General features: G+C 50.4%; 1 protein-coding gene across 2 annotated transcripts in view; it reads left to right on the top strand.

Moving 5' to 3' along the window:
- LOC147718709 (hypoxanthine-guanine phosphoribosyltransferase) overlaps positions 1 to 19,738 on the top strand; it is a 451,506-nt gene that overhangs the window by 349,512 nt on the left and 82,256 nt on the right. For both annotated transcript variants that reach the window (XM_086918683.1, XM_086918682.1), the window contains exon 6: positions 2,289 to 2,371. In XM_086918683.1, coding sequence (XP_086774809.1) covers positions 2,289 to 2,371 — 83 coding nt within the window. The remainder of the gene's footprint in view (positions 1 to 2,288; positions 2,372 to 19,738) is intronic.

Below are 19,738 nucleotides of genomic sequence, written 5' to 3'. Positions count from 1 at the left end.
TAGGCTTGTGTTATTATATTTGTGCACTTATAGGTGGAGTATTTTGTTTGGGGGTGTTGGTGTCTCCTTTTCCACATGAACATAGATTTTTTGAAGTAGTGTTGTTTAACCCCTTCGCTTCAGCGGCAATTCCGCCGCGGCGCTCTCCTGCTGGTGACGGAACCGCTCCGTCATCAGCCTTGGTAGCGCTGTGCTTGTGACGGAGCGGTTCCGTCATGGCCCCGCCCGTTCAATAGAACGCCCAGCACAGGCGCGGAATCCGCGGCGAGCGGGCCATGACGGAACCACTCCGTCATCAGCACAGCGCTACCGAGGCTGATGAAAGAGCGATTCCGTCATCAGCGCAGAACGGGTTAAGGAAACCATTTATTTGCTTTTTTTCCTAGCGGTTTCAAGCAAGTTATGCCACTTACTACGGCATGTCCATAAATTGCAGCAAATTCGAAGAAGGCATAAAATAAGTATTTTATCGTATGTTAAAGTGCAGTGTGATATTTCAATATGAACAGTTAAAGTATTAATATAATTATTGGCCATATTAAGGATGTTTCCTGCAAAGAATTTCTTTCATATGGAGAACCGTACTGGCGTTCATTTCACCAGTTGTAACTGGAAACGGCATTTACTACTTGTGGAACGCTGGTAAATGTGCTCAATTGAAATTCTTGATCATGGCATTGGTCAAAACAGATTTCGACTAGTAATACCTAGATACAACAGATTTAAGAACACAGTGTTTGTTTTGTTGTAACATTTACAATGATTGCTCTTAATAGTTATCTTAGCAGAGCCTCAATATTGGGTAATCGATGTTGTGAGAGCTTAATGCATGAAATTGTGTGAAAAATAGTTTAATCGCTCCGAATGTAGTTCCTTTTTGGTAAATCACTTTACCTTTTGGTAACTAGTGAGCAGACCAATGTCACAAGGAGTTGCGCTTATAAGTACTTGTGCATGGATTTATTTAGGCCAAAGTGAATGCTTCAAACAATGGCACATACCAACATAGTATGCAGAAGCTCCCATCACTAACTTAAAGGCATTTTAGCGTCTTTTCACCCTAGAATAAAATCAATAAACCGTTTTTTTATACATGCTAAACCATATACTGACTCCTGTGTCCCCCAAGCCAAACGTACCAAAACAAGATTAATGCAAAAATCATTTTGAGATAACTTTAACTGTGCTGCGTCAAACTCATATTCTGCTGTAGATCATGCCCCAGAGAAAAATTACTTTAGTCTTGAGTAGAATCGGGACTAAGCCCCTTTGTTCTCTGCTGACTGTTATTTTGGGCCACGTGGACTATATACCTTGCCCCACTAGTTCTAGGTGTGTCCTGAACACCATATCAGAAAGTGTAGAGTCTGAGTTTTCAAACGAGACCGTAAAGGCAGAAAGAAATCTTCATACCGGCTTCTAAATGTGCAGCATTCTTTTGCCCTAATCTAAAGTAGGTGTTAGGTGTTATGTGAGCATTCCCTGAGGAAACAAGTGGTTAAATTAGAAGATGGCTGGTGTGCATATAATTTCACGCTCTTGCCGGTCTGTTTACAACATGGCAGAAGGATAATGATGGCTCGTGTCTAACCTTCTACTTGTGCCAAAGATTGCAAAGGCTATTTCGGACCGCCTCGCTTACCCGCCCACATAAGCTATCAACCATTGATTATTAAATCCTTGAGGGTTTAACTTAGTTTGTCAGCAGACTTAAAAGCCCAATACAAAATTAAGATTGACTGTAAGACCGGGCAGGAGTGTTGTCAAATCATAATAGGTTGGATGAGAAGGACAAAGATGAGCATCAAAATCTGTGTGCAGAGTAGTGTTAAGTTAGGATAGTCTTGTTCTGGATTTGGAACTACACAAGATGGTCACCCAAACGCAAGCACCCTGTGAAGTAAATTTCTCAGCCAATCATGAATTTGACAATCGGTTTAACCGTGTACCTGAAATCAAAAGGGTGGGAATGCAATAGAGATGCGGGTCTTAGCTCTAGTGCACTGTGTGCCAAATTTACGAATACAGCCCAGCTATCTGCAAATATACTTAAGCCAAGGGCCTGGTCGCAAAAGGGGGAGATGTCAGATTAACAGAAAGAGTTACTTGTATGCTTCCCACATTGTTTAAGCTATTACAGGCCATCTAATGGGGGGTAGATTCTTTCGCATTAGTTGACAATGACAGAAGTTTAATGATTACAATGAGGGACCTTTGACCTTTAATGATAAGCATTTTGTCTTACTGAATGACTACTTTTTGTAATAAGACAATCCTTTCATTGTCAGGATATTATTGACACTGGCAAGACAATGAAAACTTTACTTTCAATGCTGAAACAGTACAACCCGAAAATGGTTAAAGTAGCCAGGTAAGCGACGTCAGTATAATATATATTGTCTATTTCTTAGAAAATATTTATGCATGAATTTTTAACAAATGAAGATAGTAAAACCTTGACGCTTCTTAATGACACCAATTTTGTTTACATGTCCGGCTTAGCTCAGCCTTTATATATCCATTTATGTACACACTTTACAAATATTAAAAACGTATTTGGTTTAGGGTTTAGTGTGGTCTTATTCATCTTATTGCAGGTCTCACAGAAAATTGTTCTCATACATACAGCAAAAACCGCCCAACAGATTTAGCCCAAACTTGCCCATAAAAACAGAACTTTACTCAGAAAGCATTCTTTCATTGGTTTGATGTAAATCTGTTCAGCAGTATCTAAAAGAAATACGTTAGTTAGATTGCTTACCTTGGAATATACCCAGGCGTCAGACTGGATCCGGAAAGTTTTCGTCAGCAGTACCCCTGTGCGTCGGTAGGCGTCGTCTGCGCTCCGCGTCCGTCATCGGCGCCGGGATGACGTCGTCGGAGTACTTAGACGCCGCCCTCGCTGACGTCAGTTATTCTAACTAGAGCTAGTACCCTTAGTCACTTTTAGACTTACTTTTTGGTCTTTTTCACTATCTTTTTCGAATCAACTTCGACTCCTGGTGCCGGTAGGGATGCCCGGTTTAAAGCCGTGTGATGCCTGCCACGGACTGATGTTGGTTACCGACCCCCACCGCCGGTGTCTCTACTGTCTAGGGGCCGACCACGACAAGTCATGCCCCGACTGTCCGGCCTTGACCTCGAAAGCTAGGCGAGAGCGGTCCTGTAAGCTTCTCGAGATCCGACAGCCACCACCGCTCGTCGTGTTCCAAGTTCTCGCATTCAGGTAAGTCGAGGCATGGGAAGAAGTTGTCGAAGAGACAACATTGCTCTACTGACTCTCCTCACCGGTCGCGCAACTCGGCGAGTGTTTGGGTGTCCTCGGGGACTCTCTTTCCGCCCTCGTGCCTTTGGTCCCAGCGGGTCTGACTGGGGGTCCTAGCGTGCTGGCGACTTCGGTCCCTGCGCCGCAGGATCCGGGTCGACGCTAGGCACCTACCCCTATAGTGCCACTCCCAGCGCCGTCCTCGGACGCCGCCGCTCCTGGTTTCAGTCCGGGTCCGGCGTCCGACTGGCGCCGCTCGTCACAGTCTACGGTATATGTGGGTGAGCAATTCATCTAGGACCTGGCTCCGTCATTTATGCCTGTGTATCAGGACAAGGACGAAGGGGAGGGCTGGGAGGGGTCTGAGGACAACAGTGCCAGTTAAGTCAGGACTGGGCAAACGAGTAGGGGGAGGCCGGTGGTCTTGACACATCGCTTGACACTCGCTTCATCTCTCCTCCCTCCGTGGCTACGGAGGAGGGTGCTACATATGATGTGGTGTTGCGCAGGGCAGCCAAGGCCTTGGCTCTTGAGCTCCCTGCTGCGGCCGGGAGGACTACTCTCCTCACCGAGGTGCTTCAACCCGCCAGTAAACTCTTCAGAGCCTATGCTGCAGTTCAATGAGGTCTTCACAGACGTTCTGATGGGCACTTGGTCCAAGCCCTCCACAGTGCCCCCCTTGGATCGGAACGTGACCTGATGCCACCGCCGGCTCCGGGCGACCCCTGCTTTCTGTCCGTACACCCCACCCCCCAGAGTCTGGTGATCTAGGCCTCTACGTCCTAAACCGTATTGCCGACCGCTCCCCAGGATCGGGATTCCAAAAGGCTTGATCAGTTTGGAAAGAAACTGTTCTCCTCAGTCAGTTTGGGGTTGCGGTCCATTAATACAGCATGCCTTTTGGGCTGTTACACACAGACTCTGTGGGTTATGGTGGCGGACGTGCTGCCTCAGTGTCCGGAGGTGGCCCAGACAAGGCTCGCCCAGGCTCTTGCTGAGGGACGGGACGCTGCATGGTATTCCATCCAATGCGGACTTGATACCATGGACTCGCTAGGCAAAGCGATTTCCACAATGGTGGCGATTCGGCGCCACGCCTGGCTGAGGCCCGGCAATTTTTCAGGGGATGTCCAGAACACGCTCATGGACATGCCCTTCGATGGCCGTCGCCTTTTTGGTGACAAAGCAGACAGTGCGCTTGAGCGTTTCAAGGACTCCATGGCTACGGCCAAGTACTTGGGCCTGTCGGGCCAACGCCAGCAGACTTCTGCCTTTTGTGGCCAAGGAAGGGCAGCCCCACACGTTCGTCCAGCCACAGGCCGCAGAACAAGCCTAAACGCGGTCGCAGACGTGGTAACCGCCGTGGCAGTGCAGGGGGACAGAGGCCCAGTCAGTCCACATCCACTCCTGCAGCATCCGCTTCAAAGCCTTCCTAGTCCTAGCTTTCAGGCCCATTCAACACCAGTAGGAGGCAGGGTTCGCCATCACCTACTCCACTGGCGTACCATCACTTCGGACAGGTGGGTGCTGCAAATTGTCTGAAGGGGCTACTCCCTCCCCTTCAAGGCGACCCCTCCAGCCATGCCACCGCAGCACCAGCGCATGTCGGGGGATCACTTGCAACTTCTGCAGGAGAAAGGTACGACCCTCTTGGCCAAGGGAGACATCGAGCGCGTTCCTGGGCCAGAAGTAGGACGTGGTGGTTGCTACTCCCACTACTTTCTGGTTCCCAAGAAGGGCAAAGGTGGCCTGCGCCCTATCTTGGAAATCCGGAGCGTCAACGGCTTCCTCTGGAAGTTCAAGATGCTGACTTTAGCTCAGGTCCTGGCTGCCCTGGACCCTAGAGACTGGATGGTTGCGTTGGACTTGCAGGATGCATGTTTCCACAACCCAGTCCTGCCGGCCCACCGGCGCTACCTGCAGTTCACGGTGGGCCACGAGCACTTTCAGTTTACCGTGCTCCCCTTTGGCTTCACCAGCGCCCATCGGGTGTTCACGAAAGTGATGGCGGTGGTGGCAGCTCATCTGCGCAGATTTGGGGTTCCAGTCTTCTCCCATCTCGACGACTGGTTGTTGAAGGCAGGCTCGCCCCAGACAGTCTTCTCTCACCTCCAGACTATGGCCGATCTCCTGCACTCGCTGGGGTTCTCCATCAACGTGCCGAAGTCACACTTGAGTCCCTCTCAGAAGCTCCTCTTCATCGGAGCGGTTCTGGACTCTGTTTCGGGTTTATCCTCCCGAGTTTCGGTCAGGCTGACGCTGCGTCTCCTGGGGCTGATGGCCTCCTGCATCCTGCTGGTACATCAGGCCAGGTGGTGGATGCGGGCTCAGCAGTGGGACCTGAAGTTCCAGTGGGCACAGCATATGGGCAACATGTCTGACCACGTCCTGATCTCACAGGGCACTGGGAATCGGCTGCAGTGGTGGGTCACGGACCGCGATTGGGTCAGTGGCAGATCCCTCTCCCTTCCCCAACCGGAGCACAATAGTGGTGACGGATGCGTCCCTCCTGGGATGGGGGTGCCACAAGGGAGAGGCAGAGATCAGAGGCCTCTGGTCTCCGGCCGAGTCCCGGCTCCATATCAACCTTCTGGAGCCGCGGGCGATCCGACTTGCACTGAAGGCATGTCGGGGGAAGTGTAGTGCATGTGTTCACGGACAACACCACCGCCATGTGGTACTGCAACAAACAGGGCGGGGTGGGGTTGTGGACCCTTTGTCAGGAGGCTCTGCGCCTCTGGACATGGCTGGAACACCAGGGCGTCACCCTGGAGGTTCAACATCTGGCAGGTTCCCTGAACTCCAAGGTGGACAAACTCAGTCGCTGTTGCATGATGGATCACGAGTGGCGTCTGAACTCGGTCGTGGTGCAAGGTCTCTTTCATGTCTTTCAGGTCTCTTTCAGCAGTGTGGAGAGCCTTGGTTAGATCTATTCACCACCAAAGAGAACGAGCAATGTCATCAGTTCTGAGCGGTGGAATTTCCAAGGCGGCACTCGCTCGGCGACGCTTTTCGTCACTAGTGGACTTGCGGTCTGTTGTACGCCTTTCCGCCTATACCACTTCTGCCCAGAGTGCTGAAGAAGATCAGGCGCGACGGGGCCCAAGTCACCTTTTTGGCTCCGGACTGGGCAAGAAGATACTGGTATCCCGAGCTACTCAGTATGTCAGTCGATCCCCCGATTCGTCTGCCTCTTCAGGAGGACCTCTGTCGCAGCAACAGGGTACGGTCGTCCACCCAAACCTGTCCAGTCTCCACCTACATGCTTGGAGATAGAGCGGCGACAGTTGAGGCCATTTGACTTGCCTCCTGAAGTCTGGGATGTCATTCTGGCAGCAAGGCGTCCCTCCACAAAAACGGTATACTCCTGCAGGTGGAACAAATTTGTGGCATGGTGCACAGCAAAGGCTGTGGATCCACTTTCTGCCCTTCTTTGAGAGGTTCTCCTCTTTCTTCTCTCTCTTACCCAGCAGAGCTCTGCTCCAGGCACTATCAAGGGCTATCTCTCGGCCATTTCAGCCTTCTCTTTGCAAGTCCCCTGTTGTAAATAGATTTTTGAAAGGCATAACACACATGTTCCCTCCTGTTCCTTTTGTGATGCCTCAATGGGACTTGAACCTAGTTCCTATTTATCTGATGTGCGCTCCCTTTGAGCCACTTCATAATTGCCCTCTTCGTCTTCTGACTCTCAAAACTGCCTTCCTTGTTGCCATCACCTCTGCCAGAACAGTGAGTGAGCTCCAGGCTCTTTCATCTAAGCCTCCTTTCCTCTCAGTCCATCCGGACCAGGTTGTTCTGAGGACTCGTCCTTCTTTTCTGCCCAAGGTTGTTACTGCCTTTCACATCAGCCAGTCCATTACCTTTCCCACCTTCTTTCCACCTCCGCATCTCTCAAGAGAGGCTCCACCGTCTGGACCCAAAACGTGCGCTCTCCTTTTACCTGTACTGCACACAACCGTTCCGGGTGGACGACCAACTCTTTGTTGGCTACGTGGGCGCTAAGAAGGGACGGGCGGTGCACAAACCCACCATCTCTCGGTGGGTCGTTTTGTGCATCAAGGTCTGTTATTCCTTGGCTAAAAAGGAACCTCCGGTGGGGCTGCGCGTTCATTCCACTCTGCCACGGTGGCTTCTATTGCCCTGGGTCAGAGAGTCCCTTTGCAGGACATTTGTCAGGCAGCTACGTGGGCCTTGCTGCACACGTTTGCCAAGCACTACTGCCTGGACAGTCAAGTACGGAGAGATGGCTTTTTTGGCTGTTCCGTTCTCCAGGACTTCCTGGTGTGATCTTGGTTCGCAGGACCACCACCCGGGTTGGTATTGCTGGGGTATCTATTCTAAGGTAAGAAATCTAACTAATGTGTTTCTTTCAGATGAACAAGTTACTTACTTTTGGTAACAATATATCTGTTAGAAACATTAGTTAGTTAGATTCCTTACCCTCCCACCCATCCTCGCCGTTCTGCTAACCAATATTTAGGGTTAAGGTATCTCCCTTTGAGGGCCCTAGTTTCATGGCACCAGTGTCGGTTTCTTGCATGGCTCTGCGTTCCTGGCGTGGAAAGCTTTGTACAGAACTGACGTCAGTACGCGAGGGCGGCGTCTAAGTACTCCGTCATCCCGGCGATACCGCCGACGACTGACACAGAGCGGTAGACTACGCCTACCAACGCGAAGGGGTACTGCTCACGAAAACTTTCTGGATCCAGTCTGACGCCTGGGGATATTCTAAGGTAAGCAATCTAACTAACTAATGTTTCTTACAGATATATCATTACCGAAGGTAAGTAACTTGTTCTTTAGAGATGTAACCCAGGTGAAATTGAAAGGGTATGCAATTGTGTGCATCTTTGGCGTTTAAAACAAGTGACTGTCATTTACATGTGAATTTTTCAACAAATGTTTTTGACTGGAGGAGGGCTAGGAAAATATTTTTGAGCTATTTTGAAAATTGCTAAAGAAAACAAGATTTTTGTGCTGTGGAAAAATGTCCACAGCCATAGGGTATGAAGGCTGGGGGATGCTGGGAGGGTACCATGAGAATAAAACAAAGCATAGCAACGCACCCAACAAAAACTGTGCGCAGCGAGGATTGGCCATTTGTGGCGGGACGGATGAGGGGCTGGCCACAAGCCAAGCCATGTATCCCCCTCACCCTGCATGCATCTGCAGGTTGTGCACAGACAGGGATTGACCACACATGGCGATTAGGCCCAGGCCAGGCTCTGCTGCCAATGTCTCCTGCGCTCGTTTTTTGTTTTTTTACCGTGCAGTGAGGTTTGGTTACCATGTGCCTCTATACGTTCAGCACTCAACAAAAGGCCATGCATAGCTGCTGTTGGCTGGCTTCTGCGGCGGGTTCGGGGCAGAGCATGAAAACGTTGGGCCTTTCAGCCAACTCCTTCTGTGTAAGGCCCTTGGCTGTACATAGTTGGGATTGGCTACCTTGCAGCCAACATCTCTCAAAACAGTCAAAGGCTATGCAGAGCAGGTGTTGGATAGTCGTGGTGAGTTGGGCGTATGACCGTCCACTGCAGGCTGGGTGCATGGTGGTATAAACCTACCCGAGATGGATTGGGGGCATAACCATGAGCTGCGGCCAACCACTGCTGCACAACGCCTTCAGCTTGGAAATTGTGCACAATTAAAGTCTTTTTTAAAAAGAGCATGAAATTCACTGGGAAAATAACCGTTAAAAAGTGAGTTATGGTTCTGGCTCAGATGTAGAAAACTACTGAATTAAGCCAGTTATGGTTAATAATGCAAACACCATACCACAACTTGCACCATCTGCCATAAACAACGGTATGGCAGGCTGCGCAAGTTATGTTGTGTTGTGTGCATTGCGAACCATAATTGGTGAATTTCAGCGTTAACTTCCCATGCACACATTGATCTTCTACCAGTAATGTTAATTTAGGTAACTGGTGAGCTCTAAAGTGAACCCATTATCAATGGTATAGATGTCATGTACAAGTCATGAGTAGGGCATGGCAGGGGGGGTGACTTATGGGTTGCATAGCTATCCATGACTGGCAAATTGTAGTGTTTTTTAGGTTTTAATTGGGGGGGGGGGGGTGTGTGTGTGTGTGTGTGTGTGTGTGTGTAACAAGTTACACAATTAGCTATGGTTCTCTCCTTGCTGTACTACTGGAACCAAGCTACACCTGACTGAAGAGGCCCAAATATTCTGAAGCTGATGTTGAGTTGCTTGTGTTCTGATTCACAGAGGACCTGTCTTGGCAGTCCAGGCTGGAGACTTGCTCCTATTGGATCAGGACCAAGGCTGATGTTCATATGCCTGTGTCTAAGTGTTACTGTAGGCAAACAAAATGTTGGTCTGGGATGCAGCCTGCTCAATTATCGGTTGCTGAGTCCATTTCACGCAGTCCTTTCATCATTTGTGTATTCTATTCTGTGGCAGCATATTGCTTATGTGCAACAAAGATTTTCAAGTATATGTTGTCTTTTGTGATCTAATCTGAGCACCTCAGAATTAACATACACCATTGTTCATAGCCTTTGCGCATTCAGCAGAGAAGTGTTGCCTGCAGGATATAGTCTATCAACAGGTTGTTCGTCTTAATTTACTCTGAATATAAGCCACTGTACATTGTTTTGGCAGTGTGCAAAGATAGTTCAAAGCAAGGCTTGTTCTTTCGGTAGGTTCTGTGATCAATCGTAAAGTGGCTATAAACCATAATGAGGATACCGGCACTAGGCCAGCCCTTCTGTCTAGTCACCATCTCACACAGCCCTATTTACATAATTTCTATCTGGGTGCTTCATGTTGGGTGCAGGACAAAACCTTCCAGGCCCTGCGCTCAGCCAATGTGCCCTCACATCCCACAGTCACCTCTAGCTCTCTATCCAACCACAGGACCCACACAGCCAATTACACACTACCAGTGACACATTAAAAAATTCCTTTTGCTTATTTATATTTTTATTTTAAGTCTACAGACTAAACTGAAGACTGCAAGCCACAAAATGATGCTGCGAGTCCATCGATGTGTCCTGTGGACGTCCTCGAGACAAATTACTACTAGCCCACTAGCCTGCAAAATAACTACAGACCAGGCAGCTAAAAACAGTTATAAGTTCCCCTTACGCTTGCGCCTCAAGACCTACTCATGAAATTTTTGAAGTTTTAGGTACACCGGTGTTGCATTTTACTTTAAACGCTGATGTAAATCAACCGTGGACCTCTAAAAACTCCAGCTCTGTTCTAGCCTCAGAAATGTCCTCAGAGGCTAGAAAAGCTATGGAGTTTGTAGAGGTTCACAGTTAAAATGTGATCTAATATTCCAGATCGCTTGACTTTCAATCAGTCAGCATGTGTATAACGCAACACTGTCACCCCTAGGAGTATCTGGGCGCTGAGGATGCCGTGTGTCAGGTCTTCAGCTTCTTTGAGGGTACTCTACGGAGGTGGAGTGGCAGGTCTTGGTAGCAATGTAGGAGAAGGAGCGGCCCCGCTCGGGCTGCAAAAGATGTGGGGGGTGTGCAAGGGCGAGAGGCAGATCTCTTGCGGGTTGACGGAAGTGCATTCTGGTTGATATAGGATGGTCCTTGGTAGTGTAGGGCCTTGAATGAGTGTGTGAAGATCTTGAACTTGCATCTCTTCTGGATGGGTATGCAGTGGAGGCTTCTGAGGTGGGTGTGATATGGGTCCATCTGAGGAGGTCCAGGATGAGCCATAATAAAGGCGGCTGGTAATGAGAGCCTGCATGACTGTCTTTCTGGTGTTGAATGGGATCCAACAGAGGATTCTGTCGAGCATGTGAAAGATGATGAAACAAGTGCAGGGGATCTCGTTGACTATGTCTTTTCATGGTTAGTTGGCTGTTAAAGATGATGCCGAGGGTGTGTGCATGATCTTTTGGCATGGGTGTTGGTCCGAGTTCTGTTGGCCACCAGCTCTGGTCCCATGTGGAGGTGTTCTTGCCGAAGATCTGTATTTATGCTTTGCCGGAGTTAAGTTGAGGCAGCTGTCCTTCATCCATTTAGCTACATCGATCATGGCATTTCAGAAGTTGCTTTTGGTGTTGGAGACGTCATCTGTGAGCGAGAGGATGAGTTGGGTGTCGGTGTATGAAATTATGTTGAGTCAGTGGGATTTGATGACGTATGCGAGGGAGTGTGGGGCTCATGGTCATATAGATGGTGAACAGGATGGGGCTCAGGGACGATCCTTGGGGTACACTGCATATGATGTCCTTGGGTGCGGAGGTGAAGGGAGGCTGTCTGATGTTCTGTGGATGGGGCTCCGGGATGAGGCTGTTGGATGTTCTCTGCGTGTCCTCAGAGGAAGTAGGCGATCCACTTGAGGGCTTTTTGCTGTATGCTGATGTTGAGGAGTCTGTTGATGAGGGTATGGTGGGATATGGTGTCAAATGCAGCAGAGTGGTTGAGGAGGTTCAGGGCCACAGTTTCTCCACGGTCAAGGAGGGTTAAGACATCGTCTGTGGCAGCAATCAGAGTGGTCCTGATGCTGTGGTTTCCACAGAATCCTGATTGTGAGGCGTTGAGTTGCTGGTTGAGTTCGAGGTATTTGGAGAGCAGTTGGATGATGGCTTTCTCGAGTACTTTGACTGGGTAGAGGAGCTGGGATATGGGTCGGTAATTTGAGTCGCTGGGGTCGGTGGAGGGCTTCTTCAAGAGTGGTCTGACCTCTGCGTGTTTCCATCTGTCTGGAAAGGTTTCTGTTGAAATGGAGGTGTTGAGGATGCTGGTAAGTTCTGTGCTGATTGGGCTGTGCCCAAAATTAAAGAGATGGTAGGGATAGGGGCCGGTGGGTGCCTCTAAGTGAATGGATGAGATGATAGTTGTAGTGGTACGAGTGGTGAGCAGAGACCAGATGGTTGCTGTGCGGCCAGTGTTTGCTGGTTTGTCAAAGTAGAGGGTGGTCTGTACAGGGTCGAAGTTGTTGTAGTTGGTGGCAGTCTTGCTTTGGAATTAGTCAAAGAGGGGATATCGCAGAGTTCTTGAGATGGGTGTATGCAGGTTGGAGAATTACTCGATAATTTTGAAGAGTACCTTCGTGTGGTTCGCTGTATTGTCAATGCGGTGAGTGGATGCTCTCTTGGCTTCCTTGATGCGTTGGTGGTAGACACTAAGGGCAGCTTTGTTGGCGGCTCTGTAAGAGGGGTCCTTAGTGACGCGCCATGTATTCTCTAGTCGGTAGCAGTTGCACTTCGTGGTTTTGTGCTCTGTGGTGTATCAGCTGGCTAGTTTTGTTTGTTTTTGCGTGTTTCAGCAGGGCGAGCTTGTCAGTGAAATTGTTGATCCAGGAAGAAGTTATAGATGTCCTGGTCGAGATCGTCAGAGGATTCCGGTTGTGTGGTGCTGAGGGCCTGAGTCAACTGCATTTCGGTGACCTGGCCCCAGCTGCAGTGGGTGGAAATGTGGTGCTTGTCGGAGGTGTTCTGGGTATTGGAAATGGTTAAGTGAACAATGGTGTGGTTGGTCCAGGTAAGTTCTGTGGCGTGTGGTGAATTTGATTGTCGCTGGAGGTAAAGATAGTGTAAAGTGTGTGTTCAGCATAGTGTGTGGGTTCGGTGAATTGTTGGGTGAGGCCAGTGTTGTTGAGGTTCTCCAGCAGGGAGGTAGAGTTGGTGTCGTTTTTTGTCGTTGACTTCGACATTTAGATCGCCAAGCAGGATGTAGTGGTCTGAGTCAATGGCAGGAGGGGCTATGAGGTTGGAGAGGGCTTTGCAGAAGGCTGGTCGGGGTCCCAGAGGTCTGAAGGTCAGCACACTTGTCCTAAAGCCAAGAGAAATAAAAACAAGGCATCTCCATCCAGTGCATTGCCACATGCTCAGCAGAACTCTTGCAATGCTCACCAGAAGCATAATATCCCATTTTTAAGTGCCATATATCTGCCCACTCCAAGATCCTGGATCAAAAGGTGAAGATGGATCAAGGAACCTAAATCTACACAAAAGTTGTCAGTGTAGGAAACCTGACTTTTCTGCGTGTTCACCCCAGAATATTTGCCTTTTGCAGACCTGTATATTTTTGCTGGCTTTAGAACTCTGTGCACTTTACCCCTGCTAACCAGTTTTAAAGGGTCTGTGCTCCCTCTTTAAACATGGTCATATTTAACTCACCTGGAAGTCATTAGTATATGGTGCAAGGTGTACCCAGTGTCTGGAAGTTAAACGCCACTAGAGAACTGTAGCACCTGTTGCTCTATGTCCTTCAACGGTAGTGCAAACATGGCTTCAGGCTTACCATTGTAGCCTGACCAGAGGCGGAACTAGAGCCACATTTTTAGCGGGCGGTAAGGGGCTTATTCTTCCAGCAATAGGCAGAATGGAGATGAAATGGTGAAAAAACAAAATAAAGCTTTAACGAGTAAACGGTCTTTTAAAGACCTGTGTGTGTGCTGGAAGCTTTCTCAGCCCGTGCTGACACACACAACAGGGGACGGGGCTGTAGCCCTTTGAGCCCAATGGGCATTGCGTGCCTGACTGCTGCAGTTTTAAACCTGCAGCCCAACCTGTCAAAATGACCCTTTATTTTTTTAGGAAAAAACTCCCTTTTAAATGTTAGTAAGCCACCCTTAAGAGAGCTTTGTAGCCCACAAGGTAAGGGGAAATTTGAAAGTGGGACATGTTGAAAATGTGTTACCAGGTCCCTGCAGGGTCGAGGCCATAAAAGCTATTCTCACTGTGGCAGGCCTAGCTGTCCTATGTAGAAAGTCAGAGTACAGTACTAGTACTGTGTCTCTGGTATGGGACCAGCTAGACAAATAAAGCATATGCTTTTAATAGGTATTAAACATCCAATTCAATGATTCAGATTTGTAAAAATATTCAGGAAAAGTAAATTTTAACTTCCTGAACTGACATAAGTCTAATTTGCTTAAGTCTCTGCCCACTTCTAGCCTGTGCTCATCCTTGAATAGATGTGAAAAGGCCGTAAATTCCTCCCAGGAGAAACCCATAGGTTGACTTGAAGAGGTGAAGATGACGCATGAGCTCAACAAACTATGCAGAGTATTCTACAGAATATGCAGGGTAGGGGCTCTGGGCATCTTTTTTGACACTACAGTGTCGGATCCTACTTGACATGTCTGTTAAGCCATATGTGGCACAGTGGCACACTTGAAAGTGAGAGAACGGGATGACAATACAATTCTCATGTAGCTACCTGTCTGGTTGCAGGAGAACTCTGCTTTTGTCCTAGCAGACTTCTGTCTCTTGGTTTGTTGAGGGCACCGTACCTATCTCACAATTGATTTTCGTATTTGATGAGGATGGACACAACAATTATCCTAGTACAATCCCCAAACACACCACAAGCCCTCAGCACCCAAGTTGGGTGTGGCTGAACATTTTGATAATATGCATTTGCCCTGACATTGCTACAAAGGTAGGTGGGTCAGTCCTGGCAACTTTTACCCCATTAGTTAGGTCGGGGGGGACTAAGTCACCCCCACCATTTAGTTTGTGCCAGGCATAACTGTGGCGTCTCGATGGACCTACTTAAACACTTTCTGACCTGAGGGAGATTCTCAATGCAGGGAGGTCGGGATTCTCATCTCGAGTGGACGCGTATGCTCGCGACCGCTCGAGATGAGAAATTACCAGTCCATGTTGAGAAAGCTGCCTCCCTGCATTGAGAATCTCGCCAGGAGGTTTATTTTCCACGCTCGCGATCGGCAACTTGATGTTGCTGATCGCGAACAAGGAAAAAGTCTCGCCGGGATGTCATTTTGCTTGCTCGCGGTCGCCAACTTAACATTTAGATCACGAGCAAGCAAAAAATGACCGCTGCACTACGCGTGTTTGCACTGTGCTACGCGCAATTCACTTAGTGCGAAGTAGTGCATACTTTGCAAACTAAGCGAGTGTAGCGTAGTGCTTTGCCCAGGGTTAGTTATGTTATGAGATATACAGCTTCGCCTCCTGGTCTTGAATTGCCTGGGGATCAATTAAGGCATTGGTCACAAATCAGTCATGGCCGGAGCCGAGGCAGCAAAGGCACACCTTGTGTAGCTCATGAAGGCTTAAATATGGTTGTTTTGGTGGGGATATTGTTCCCTAGTACATTGGGGAACATTTTTTGGAGTTGTTGTAAGAGTGACAATGCTGATGAATATGTGCCTATGATGACTATTGACATTAATATTACAATATATACTTATACATTTAGATTGCAGGAAAATGAATAAGGACAAGTTGTCTGTGACTACTAAGGCTCTGACGAAGCTTCTTTTTTACGTCATCGACGTTTTGATAGTGCATAGATGCCCTCTTGGGTGATAAGCATGCTATGTACCCCTCAAGTAGAAATCTACTCGAGCAGCAGAAAACGACTGCTTGCTCTCAGCAAGATGCAGTTTGCACTGATTGCACAGTGCGGACAAGCATCCGGCACTGTGCAATCAGTGCGAACAGCATTTTGCACAGTGCACTACGCAGTTCGCGTAGCTACGTGTAGGTCGCGTAGCTACGTGTAGCGCTACTTCGCGAACTACGCCCACCCTTAAACATAACACGGCAGCAAGGGCCGTCCTGTTGGTTGACCTTTGGTCTTATATGACGCCTCTTTTGATGTCCTTGTACTGGCTTCCGGTGCGAAAAAGGGTGAATTTCAAGGTTCTGGTACTGGTCTTCAAAGCCTTTCACAATGTCGGACCTCCCTATATTAGGAGCAGAATCCAACCCCATGCTCCAATTAGAACCCTGCAATCCTCAACTCAGAGGCTGCCGATCGTGCCAAAGTTCGCCCGTTCGCGTATGGGCGTACGCTCGTTCCAGGGGGCCGCTGCTAGGCTTTGGAATAGTCTGCCGCCTCCCCTGAGACAGGAATAGGTTCTCTTTAGCTTTAGGGGAAAGTTAAAAACCTGGCTGCTTCAACAATAGTAGAGGCACCTGTAGCTGCTTCCAATTGTTATGCTAATAGGGTTAAGTCAGCGCCGGGACACTTTCAGGAGTAGCTGCGCGCTTTACAAATACCCAATAACATAACATCAGTAGTAGTTAGTCTTCACTCAGGTTCCACTCCACATCGCCTGTCCTGTTCTAATCATGAAGGCGGTTCCTGCAACACCTCCACTGTCTGCTTAAAAGCTTGAAGGGGAGGGCTTGGCCAAGATGGCGGCCTGAGCAGTCGCAACTGGTGGAGGCTCCTCGTCCCAAACCCCCACGGCCTTAGTTTCAACGCTCTTTCCCACCCCCACGTGCAATCATAAGCTGCGGGAGGCGATCCAGCTCAGATCCCGGCCCGGATCGCAAGAGCCGGTGGCAGCGAAACGCTCCGCGGGTGTAGTCCGCCGCCATCCCCAGACGGAGGAAAAGTGGGCGAGGCCGACCCACGCGGCGGATAGAGCTGACGGAGACCTGCATCGCCGGGTGCCGGGCTGGGGAACAGAGGCCCTGGCTGGCTGAAAGAACTGAGCGGCGATGTGAGCTAGAGTTCCTCGACAGCCAGCCGGGGGACCGGCGGAGCGGAGGATAGCACCTGGCGGCGGGACGCGTTGCCGGGGGCCCGTACGGAGACAGCTGCTGCAACCTGCTGCCAACCCGGGGAAAACGAGGTGAGGAGCGGGCCGCCAGAGCGCGTGAGGGAGGCAACTCGGGGGGTGACCATTGAGCCCCCGGAGCAGATCGGGCCCACCCAACCAGAGCGGAACACCACAGGGCCTTATGGTTGGGGGCAGGACCATGAGACCGCAGAGTGCTGTAGGAGGCAGCAGAGGCCTGGGCAGCCGGTAAATTGAGAACGAAGGGCAGGTGCAGGAGAAATTTAGCACCACCACAGAGGACAGGCCCATGGGCAAGGCGGACGAATACGGGGGGCACCTATCGAGCTCCCGGAGACAGGCAACAAGACGGCGAGGCCCTCGCGGTGAGGAGTGTGACCGAGGGGAGTGAGGAAGGCCACAGTCTCACTGCGGACCGTAGACGGAATCACAGGCCTAGGCGGCCTAGCAAGCGCTGCCGGAGGGCGGAAGAAGAGGGGATGTAACGACGCCAAGGCCGGCAGGCCCGAGCACAAGGAGACCAGCATCGGGGGCGGATATCGAGTCCCCGGCAGTAAGCACTAGGACAGCACGGTCCGAGGGGGGCGACTATACCCCGAAGACCACGCAAGGACATAGTGTGGCGTAGTGGAGGCCCGAGGGCCCGAGATACTGCGCGCAAGAGGGGGCCGCACGATCGGTCAAAGCAGCAGACCGGTACGAGGGGTGTCCCCCACCAATACCCCCAAAACGACAAAGTGCGCCCCCACTGAAGCCGGGGCCTACACGTCACTGTGACAGGCGACCCACGCAGTTGTGGAATAACATTCAGATACACAGACCTACCGGCAGGCATACGTGGGGAGACAGCTGCTCCAGGTCCTTATATCCAACGCGCAGCCGCCATATATACCAAGCCTGCTACTAATCCACAGACCTACCCAAGGTCTTCGCAGAAGGCGGAGTAGCGATAAAACAGAAGAGCGCCAAACATGTCCTACACGAATCGTAGAGGGGGGGCGCACCATCCCCGAAATGCTATCCAAAGGGACGCGCAAGGGTGAGAAAAGCCCAAGACAAGCCAACGCCACTGAGCCAACCGCAGGACAGAGACAGGGACGAAGGAGAAGCTCCTGCGACAAAATCGTTGATGGAGACCCTATTCGTGTCCCTGAGGGAGGACATTCAAACCCTCAGGCAGGATATGGCGGGAGGCTATAAAGAACTACGACGAGACATAGACGACATAGGGGAACGAGTAGCGGCAGTCGAAAACACGGAGCAGACCAGGAGTGGGGAGGTGGAACTCCTGCAACAAGAAATCATCAGGCTCCATGAACAGCAAACGGACCTACAGACACACGCAGAAGACCTGGAGAACCGCTCTAGACGGAACAACGTACGGGTCCGAAATGTGCCGTCCAGAGCAGAGGGGGGGACATCACGGCGTACTTGCAAGATCTGTTCCGTGAGATACTAGTAGAAGGCGAAGACTTTGAAATTCGAATCGATAGAGCCCACAGGGTGGGCCTGGCGCGCCGAACGCCTGCCCCGCCACCAGACATTTTGGCCTTTCTACCAGATTATCCCCTCAAGGAACGTATCCTGAAGGCAGCACGTCAAAAGCGACCCATTAGCTTTCGTGATCGCACGCCTGAGCTATTCCAGGACCTATTAACGATCACCCTACAGAAGAGACGGGCATTCAAGGTGGCAACTACCTTCCTACGGGATAATGGGGTCCCGTACTCCTGGGGCCACCCCTTCAGACTGATTTTCAAGTGGAAGGGGGCCCTCCACCAGCTCAGATCCCTGAGAGACACATGCAATGTTCTAGGCATCCCCCACGAAGGGGACGCTCCAGACGACGACTCAGGACAAAGACCCTCCTACTCAAACTCTTCGCAGCAGACGAGCGACGGATGGCAACAGGTGAGACGCAGACGCTCACCCAAGAAAGGGTTCAAACCGGACCCCGAGACCGTGGCGCATGAACATGAGGCAGCAATACTGGAAGTCTCCAAAGACACTAATGCCGGGTCGTCAGCAAACTTGAGCGGGGGTGCATACTCTCTTTTCAGCAGCATTGCCGGGGGGGGGGGCGGGACTGGGGGCTACACGCTTTCCCACCACCAGACACTATACCACAGGCCTGGACTGATGTTGGAGAGGCCTGGGACAATGTTCACCAGTTGGGGGTTCAAAGTTGGGGTTGGGGCAAGGGGGGAGGGGGAGGGGTAGGTGGAGGGGAGACAGGGGACTCTGTGTGTTCGGTTTGATCAGGCGGTAAGGAAGACAGCAAGGGGCAGCGCTAGGCCAAGGCTTCAGCGGGCAGAGCACGCACTTCCTTATGGCTGATAAGTTCATCTAGATTCTCACCCTCAACGTAAAGGGGCTAAACAACCCAGTTAAAAGAAGGGCGATCATCTCTTTCTTACAACATTCAGGGGCGGATATGTGTCTTCTCCAGGAGACACATTCACTGCCTAAAGACTGGCACCGCATGAAATCCAGGGCCTTCCCGCATCAATACTACTCCTCCACCAATGAGTAAAAAGCAGGGGTGGAAATCCTGGTAGCGAGACACTTCGAGGGGCGAGTAGGCGACAAAGTGGCAAAAAATCAAAGGCAGACTTCTAGCCCACACAGTACGGATTGGTACTATGACATTCACAGTGGGGTTTTTATACGCACCCAATTCCAAACAGGAAGCCTTTCTTAAGGGGGCGCTCTCAGAAGCACTAGCCGGGGACGCAAGACACATCCTAATAGGGGGAGACATGAACCTGGTCATGGACATTGTGATAGATAGATCGGGCGGAGATTTGGTGACTCCGGGGCCCTCTCCACAGTGGGGAGGCAATGGTTAGCCGATAGGGGGTTGGTGGACGAATGGCGGGAGAAACATCACACGGCCCCAGGGTACACTTTCTATTCCCATGTGCACCACACATACGCCAGAATAGACCACTTCCTAGGTTCCGCAGAACTGACCCCCC

This window comes from Lissotriton vulgaris, chromosome 4_1 (assembly GCF_964263255.1).
Source record: "Lissotriton vulgaris chromosome 4_1, aLisVul1.2, whole genome shotgun sequence".
Taxonomy (NCBI): Eukaryota; Metazoa; Chordata; class Amphibia; order Caudata; family Salamandridae; genus Lissotriton; species Lissotriton vulgaris.
The sequence above is the reverse complement of the archived record's forward strand: the minus strand, read 5'-3'. Positions and strand labels throughout refer to the sequence as shown.